The sequence below is a fragment of the Bombina bombina genome, chromosome 8 (genome assembly GCF_027579735.1).
Source record: "Bombina bombina isolate aBomBom1 chromosome 8, aBomBom1.pri, whole genome shotgun sequence".
Taxonomy (NCBI): Eukaryota; Metazoa; Chordata; class Amphibia; order Anura; family Bombinatoridae; genus Bombina; species Bombina bombina.
This window is the reverse complement of record NC_069506.1, coordinates 20,696,995-20,705,922: the sequence shown is the minus strand read 5'-3', so window position 1 is coordinate 20,705,922 and position 8,928 is coordinate 20,696,995. Positions and strand designations below refer to the sequence as shown.

The 8,928-nt window shown below is 35.7% G+C and overlaps 1 protein-coding gene across 1 annotated transcript in view; it reads right to left on the bottom strand.

The window, feature by feature from the left end:
* Nucleotides 1-3,378: 3,378 nt before the first annotated feature.
* The window catches only part of SLC37A2 (solute carrier family 37 member 2), a 91,960-nt gene continuing 86,410 nt past the window's right edge, over nt 3,379-8,928 (bottom strand). The window contains exon 18 of the mRNA XM_053690180.1: nt 3,379-3,988. Within this exon, the coding sequence (XP_053546155.1) occupies nt 3,973-3,988 (16 nt within the window). The 3' untranslated portion in view covers nt 3,379-3,972. The remainder of the gene's footprint in view (nt 3,989-8,928) is intronic.

The following is an 8,928-nucleotide window of genomic DNA, read 5'->3' as shown; positions in this document are numbered from 1 at the left end:
ATCTCCTAGAATATATATATAAAAAACACTCTACAATACACTTTTTTTATTTTGTTCCTGTGTCCTGTAATTTCTCTGTGAAATTGTGAGCTTTTCAGTTCCCGTTAGAAATGGAAATGCAGAACACAGTTATATACCACACAACCATTGGCTGCACACTCTAGTGACCTATTTATAACTGTCCCTAATTGGCCACAGCAGAGAAGGTAACCTCAGTTACAACATGGCAGCTCCCAGTGTTTTATAGAAACTAACACTTTACACTTATTTTGTCACTATTTAAACAGCTAATGAAACTTTACAAAATACATCTACGTTATTCTCAGAATAATCTTTTCTTTGCATGCATCATTCTGTCTAACATTTAGCATTTAATGTCCCTTTTTATTGCAAACTCAATGCAAAACAATGAAGGACACGTTATTACTTCAAGTATTGCCTACTGGTTCATAATGATATTCAGGCCATACAAATTCTCTCAGGAAAAAATTAACAGTAAACAGTACCTTTATAAAATCTCACAGAAAAACAATGTTTTGTAGCACATCACAGACAGCAGTAAACTGATGCATTTAACGCCCTACTGTCAAAAAATGTGTTGGATTTACAAATTTGAACAAAGCTACTTTCCACCCCCCCCCCCCCCCCCCCCCCCAGTGAACTTGTGAATTGTGTAAATATAAATAGCAGTAGATATCGGTACATCCCAGATTTTATTTGTGTGTCATTTGAAAACATATTAGCCTATTTGGAAGAGCTAAGCGGTTTTATTTATCTTAAAAAAAAATAATATTGATAGGTTGAATTTAAAATGAATTTTAAAGAAAACTAACAAACATTACAATCTCTAGATTTGTTAAAGGGTTAGAAATCTAACTCTAAAAATACTTATCTAAAAGACATTATAATAATTAGAAATATAAATCGAATAAAACATACCTAGCTTGACTAGAAAATAAAGCTTCTAAATACAGGGAGTGCAGAATTATTAGGCAAGTTGTATTTTTGAGGATTAATTTTATTATTGAACAACAACCATGTTCTCAATGAACCCAAAAAACTCATTAATATAAAAGCTGAATAGTTTTGGAAGTAGTTTTTAGTTTGTTTTTAGTTATAGCTATTTTAGGGGGATATCTGTGTGTGCAGGTGACTATTACTGTGCATAATTATTAGGCAACTTAACAAAAAACAAATATATACCCATTTCAATTATTTATTTTTACCAGTGAAACCAATATAACATCTCAACATTCACAAATATACATTTCTGACATTCAAAAACAAAACAAAAACAAATTAGTGACCAATATAGCCACCTTTCTTTGCAAGGACACTCAAAAGCCTGCCATCCATGGATTCTGTCAGTGTTTTGATCTGTTCACCATCAACATTGCGTGCAGCAGCAACCACAGCCTCCCAGACACTGTTCAGAGAGGTGTACTGTTTTCCCTCCTTGTAAATCTCACATTTGATGATGGACCACAGGTTATCAATGGGGTTCAGATCAGGTGAACAAGGAGGCCATGTCATTAGATTTTCTTCTTTTATACCCTTTCTTGCCAGCCACGCTGTGGAGTACTTGGACGCGTGTGATGGAGCATTGTCCTGCATGAAAATCATGTTTTTCTTGAAGGATGCAGACTTCTTCCTGTACCACTGCTTGAAGAAGGTGTCTTCCAGAAACTGGCAGTAGGACTGGGAGTTGAGCTTGACTCCATCCTCAACCCAAAAAGGCCCCACAAGCTCATCTTTGATGATACCAGCCCAAACCAGTACTCCACCTCCACCTTGCTGGCGTCTGAGTCGGACTGGAGCTCTCTGCCCTTTACCAATCCAGCCACGGGCCCATCCATCTGGCCCATCAAGACTCACTCTCATTTCATCAGTCCATAAAACCTTAGAAAAATCAGTCTTGAGATATTTCTTGGCCCAGTCTTGACGTTTCAGCTTGTGTGTCTTGTTCAGTGGTGGTCGTCTTTCAGCCTTTCTTACCTTGGCCATGTCTCTGAGTATTGCACACCTTGTGCTTTTGGGCACTCCAGTGATGTTGCAGCTCTGAAATATGTCCAAACTGGTGGCAAGTGGCATCTTGGCAGCTACACGCTTGACTTTTCTCAGTTCATGGGCAGTTATTTTGCGCCTTGGTTTATCCACACGCTTCTTGCGACCCTGTTGACTATTTTGAATGAAACGCTTGATTGTTCGATGATCACGCTTCAGAAGCTTTGCAATTTTAAGAGTGCTGCATCCCTCTGCAAGATATCTCACTATTTTTTACTTTTCTGAGCCTGTCAAGTCCTTCTTTTGACCCATTTTGCCAAAGGAAAGGAAGTTGCCTAATAATTATGCACACCTGATATAGGGTGTTGATGTCATTAGACCACACCCCTTCTCATTACAGAGATGCACATCACCTAATATGCTTAATTGGTAGTAGGCTTTCGAGCCTATACAGCTTGGAGTAAGACAACATGCATAAAGAGGATGATGTGGTCAAAATACTCATTTGCCTAATAATTCTGCACTCCCTGTATATAAAAAAGAGAGTTTATATCTTACATAAAACAAGTGGCAATGGCCGCCCATAAAAGTAGGCAGAGCAATATTAAAATACCTGACCACGCAACATCCAATCACTACGTAGTTGCGCCTACTTATTTAGAATATTTATAATCCGCTATGTATTAAAACTTTGCATGCGCACTTCTGGGTAAAACGTTCATCCGACATCTTTGTTATCCCTAAGGATTGCATGCGTATATGGAAAATAATAAAAATGTGCTCGTCAGTGGTTAGAATACTTACGTAAATGCTGCCGCTCCGTGTCATCCTCTGACTGCACTGCATCCACTGAGCCCACTCCCTCATCCCACCTAGGGTGATGCCTACAGACACCGTAGTCTTCTGAAGCACTGTGCACATGCGCAGGTTCATATCTACTGAAACTGCGCATGCGGGCCGCCATTATTGTTCTACTCAGGTAGAACACCGTAATACGCTGGGCATAATGAGGATACCAAGGGGTTTGGCAGCAATTAGATTTTCTTATGGAAAATATAGGAAAACTAAAAAAAAAACCTTAATACTGTACTTGTTATTTGCATTATTAAAATGCTTTTCACAATGTTTTTAATGGTGAGAACATTTTTTTGGGTGATCTATCGCTTTAAATGTGGGAACTGTTGGCCACTGAATTGCATTCATTCTCATACCTTATGGAATTTTGAAGTGAAGATTAATTTGTAATCAATATAAAATATTGTAATTCTACTCTCTAAAACTATTTTTTTGTTTAAATGTGTAACATACATTGTGATTTCCCTTAGTGCCAGTCATATTTTATGTTTCACCTGAAAAAAATTCACACAAGAAAAATGTAATTAAGAAATCTTTATTAATAAAGGATCAACTGCAAAGGAACAATTAATGATTTTGTCGATTTTTTTTTTTTAAAGGGACAATAAAGTCAAAATTAAACTTTCAGGGTCTAGATAGACAACTTTGCAATTTACTTATATTATAAAATTTGTTTTGTTCTCTTGGTATTATTTGTTGAAAAGTAAACCTAGGTGGGCTCATAGGACGTATACTGCTGCCATAGACTGCTAAAGACACGTGCACGCTCCTAAAGCCCTATGAGCCCGCCTAGGTTTACTCTTCAACAATTAATACCAAAAGAACAAAACAAACATGATAATAGAAGTAATTTGTAAAGTTGTTTAAAATGTCATGCTCTATCCGAATCATGAAAGTGTAACTGACTTTACCGTCCCTTTAAGGAAGCAATAAAACATTCTTTTTAAAAAAAAGGTTTGTTACAATATCATAACAATCCCTTCAAATAAAGTCATTTTATACTAAAGATCAATCAAACTTCCAGAGTTCTTCTATTGTCAAAATAGCAGCAAGAGAGCTGATCCCGTCAGCAAAATATTAGATAAGTTCCAGGCTCGGTACAAAGGTATAAAATCACATTTCAGTAAATCTGAAAGAGAATAAACAGACATCACATTATACAAATGCATTATACACGTGCTGTCATTTATATAGGAGAGATGTGTGATCAGAAAATCCTATGATTGTAAGCAAAAGGAAGAATTTCAGTCATTAAATGAGTAGATTAATAGAAAACTTATTGATTGAGAAATAAATTAGCAGCAAGCGGCTATCAGAGATGCAGTTCCCTAGCCAGCCAAGTACAAGAGCATGAGACGACTCCTCTTATGTATGATCATCAGAAACTGCTGATACGCTGTCATTTTTATTTGTCCTGAATCTTGGGCTATTTATGCAACAAAATTAGAATTTTCTATATAGTGAATTGATTTAGTTGCCAAAGGGATCTTAAAGGGACATGAAGCCCACATTTCCCCCCATGATTCAAATAGAGCATACACTTTTAAACAACTTTCCAATTGACTTCTATTATCTAATATGTTTTGTTCTCTTAGTATCCTTTATTAAAAAGCATACCTAGGTAGGCTCAAGAGTAGCAATATGCTATTGGGAGCTGGCTGCGGATTGGTGGCTGCACATATATGCCTCGTCACTGGCTAGCCCGGTATGTTCAGCTAGCTCCCAGTAGAGATTTGCAAACATTGCCTTCAACTAAGGATACTGAGAGATTTAAGGTACTTTTTTTTAATATAAGTAATCCTGAAAGTTGTTTAAAACTGAAAACTCTATCTGAATAGTGGGAGACAAATGTTGTTTCATGCCCCTTTAACTGTATAACTCAGGTGAAACAAAAACCAAACACATTGTGCAACAAAAGAGATCATTTAACCAAAAAAGTGCCAGCTCCTTAGTAAACAGTTGTATCAGAAATGGTATCATATGCAGGAAAGACCTGCTATATGGCTCACATACTTCCAGCCAATCAGATTGCATATGGCCATGTGTTCCGCATGATAGGTGGCTGCACATATGGTTGTCTGCAACTCAAAGTTTTTAAACCCATTACAAACTCACCTACCGGTTTACTAAACCTATAGTGGTAATTGTACATTGATATATAAAAAAAAAAAAAAAGATCAAATTTATACTATTTAGGTGAGAAAGGCTTTGAAAGTTCAAATTTACACGATTCAATAACGATTTAGCAATGTCCTTGTCAGCTGATTCATTCCTGGGTTAGCAAAAAAGTATGTAAGCTTCACTTCTTATTCTTGGCCAGTCCTGACCTCATTTAAAATAACATTAAAAAAAAAAAAACGATTTTGTTTGTGCTGCTGGCTTGAAGCAGTAGCACTAGCTTTTCCTCTGCTGCCCCAGAGGCATTCACTATAGAAAATAGTGGACAAATAGATATTCCTTAAAGGATCACAAAAGTCAAAATTAAACTTTCATGATTCAGATAGAGCACACACTTTTAAACAACTTTCCAGTTCCCATCCATAGAGGCCTATTTATCAAATGTCTGTCGGACCTGCTCCGACAGTGCGGATCAGGTCCGACAGACATCGCTGAATGCGGAGAGCAATATGCTCTCCGTATTCAGCATTGCACCAGCAGCTCTTGTAAGCTGCTGGTGCAACGCCGCCCCCCTGCAGACTCGCGGCCAATTGGCCGCCAGCAGGGGGGTGTCAATCAATCCGATCGTACTCGATCGGGTTGAATTGTGGCGATCTCTGTCCACCTCATCAGAGCAGGCAGACAGGGTTATGGAGCAGCGGTCTAAAGACCGCTGTTTCATAACTGCTGTTTCTGGCGAGTCTGAAGACTCGCCAGAAACACGGGCCCTCAAGCTCCATACGGAGAGCTTGATAAATGCGCCTCATTATCTAAATCTGCACAATCTTTTTATATGCAGTTTCTGCAGCACCAGCTGCTACTGCGCATGTGCAAGATTCACAGAATATACTATATCTATTTTGTGATTGGCTGATGGCGGTCACATGATGCAGTGGGAAGTAAAATAAAACTTTGTCAGAAAGAAAATCTACTGCTCCTGTGAAACTCATACGAAGTCCTTTTGAATTAGTATTTATCGCTGACTCTATTCGACTGCATTTAGTTGTTCTTTAAACGACCCCTTTAACCAATATTTGTCAAAATGTAATAATATTTTTTCATAAGAATGTTTTGTTTGTGCACGTCTAATAGTAAATACATGAATCACGCTTTCATGCAGATATTTTCTATAGTTATAGATAAGTATAATTTTTTTGTAACTTTTTTATACCAGTTTTGGCTCAAAGAACAGAAAGAATATAAATCACTAGTGAGAACTTAATTAAACCCAAGAAAGAAGACAGAAAATAGATTTTAAAATCAGTAAGAAATCAGTCATTTTTAAAAATCATTTGATTGCATTCAGAATTTAAAAAAAGACTTGGTAGATGCAATGCTTAGTAATGTTTTCAACTCATGATTGAATAATTTGTTAGTTATATTAAAGGGACAGGTTCCCCAAACATTTTGCCTTCTTTAATTTGTTCCAAATGATCCATTTTACCTCCTGGAGTGTATTAAATTATTTCCAAAGTTGCTCCTTTACGTTTATTTTGGTGTCTGAAATAGCCGATTTAGCCTGTGGCATCCCCAGCTATACTGAAAGTTTCTATACCGGAGTCTAGGCTATTGATAAACCTAAACACAGCTACAAAATAAATTACACTCCGGGGGTGAAGAAGATATAACTAATAAAACGATAATTTTCCATTGTTCTCTCTAAGTATTGAGCTTTAGTTTATAAACAAATATAATATAAGGAGGCATGTTTGTGTACACACAGTGAGATATGATTTTACCTGCAAGCTCAATTTATTTCAATAGGCTGTGGTTTAAAAGCTCAAACCCAGCTATTTCATATACACAAATAAATATGAAAATGCAATTTCTCATAAATTTTATACTCTGCAGTTGGTATAACAATTCATTGGAACACAATAAGGGAAAAACATTTATATAGTATATTGTCCCTTTAAAGGTTTTCTGGGTTAAGGTTATAAATAAATATTAGTTAGAAAATGTTAGTTGTATTAGGATGAATTTACTGCAAGAATGGAAAAAATAAGATGGTTTTGGTTTTCTGAGAAAACAACATTTTTTATTTATTTAACATGCACAAAACTAAGAGGATACATTTGCAAATATAAAATTCAGTTGTTACACTATCAAACAGCTTTGCATCTGAAATAAGCCCCAAAGAGGTAAAATACGTACTTATGCGTTTATATTGCGTCTTTTATTGAAATATAAATGCTTCTAACACAAAGCTTCGCATACTCACAACACACCAAGTATCTTAACTACCTGGATGATCCAACATTGGTTTTCTTTAATGTCAGACTATCGCTACAAAATATATTGAAGACAATTAGATTATAATGCGTGTGCTTGCTCAGAATGTATAAAATGTATTTAAAAGCTGGAATAAATTGTATAGCTGTACAGAAGAAAATAAAAGGAATATGATGATCAGATAAAAGGGATTATGAAAGAGCAACATCTAAATATGTTAAATTTTGTGTAATTCAGTATACTTGAGGCTTTTCAATGGGTGTTTCCCTGGACTACAAACTTTGCTAACAAAAATTACACTTTTGAGAGATTTATTTTGTAAAATGAAATGTTGCAATGCGGTGCATAATTGCGGATATATATACTATGCAAATATAAAAACAGGACTTTAAAATCCCTTTAATCTTTTTTAATGGTGTCCTTATTAATGTGAATAAAATTAAAAGAAAAATATGAATGCAATTGGAAGAACATCTGAGCAATCTTTTTCCAGGATCATAGTGGTTAATCCTTTCCTTTTAGAATGTGCACAAGCTGTCTGAAGCGCAGGTAGTATATACTCTGTGCAGGTGACAGGAATGACATCATAATATGCCAACATCAGAGGCGTACTTGCCAAACTAGACCTGTGCCTTCAGCTGCAAAATGTGAATTTGCCTTTCAAATCCTCTACTTTCCAAATATTTGCTGTATTAATTTTATTACAAATCAGTGATTCCTGGTTGCCCAGTGATGGGAAGTGACTCCGACATGCGTCATGGTTGAACTCCAGCTGGGAGAATTGTACGGGGCAAATATGAGCTACAGTGGTTGGTGTGGAGGTTCGGTGTCTGGCTCACATATACGGAGTTTTAAAAATAAATCAAGGCATTAAAACAAAACAACTAATCTGTTTTGAGCATTGGACACAATTCTTTAGAATGCAAAGCATAGAACATAGTTGTTATAATCATCTAAACTCACTTATCTCAGTATAATTGTTTCAGCAAACTCAAATTAGTATGAAAATATTTTCTTTTAATCTGTCGATCTAAAATTTCAAAAAGTTATCCTTTTGCTTAAACTTCCTTAAAGGGACACGAAAGTCAACTGAAACTTACATAATTTAGATAGAGCAGCAGTTTTTAGAGACTTTCCAATTCACTTCCATTTTTGCACAGTATTTTATATGCACACTTTCTGAGGCACCAGCTCCTACTGAGAATGTGCACAAGCTCATGTGTGTTTGTCTGGGATTCCGGTTTTTGGAGGCTTGTTTTTTGCATGACATTTGACAAAGGTGTTGGACTACACCGAAACATTATGTAGTTTTACTGATGACCTGAATTAAATTTTATTTTTTTACGAAGACCAGTGAGTGACTTTTTTTATGGGACTTTACATACATACATGTTTATATTTGTGTAGATATGTATTTATATGTGTAGATATGTATTTATATGTGTACATGTGTATTTATATGTGTAGATATGTATTTATAGATATATATATATATATGCATATAAATATGTACACATGTATAGACATATATGTAAGTGCATTGGATCCCTTTGCAATCAAGTAGATTTAAACATGAACAAACATTTATGCAATATTCATATTTCATAAAGGTTTTAACTATGTATTTACTGTAAACATTTTACATTCCAATGTTCTGCACAAGGGTAAATATGTTCTCTC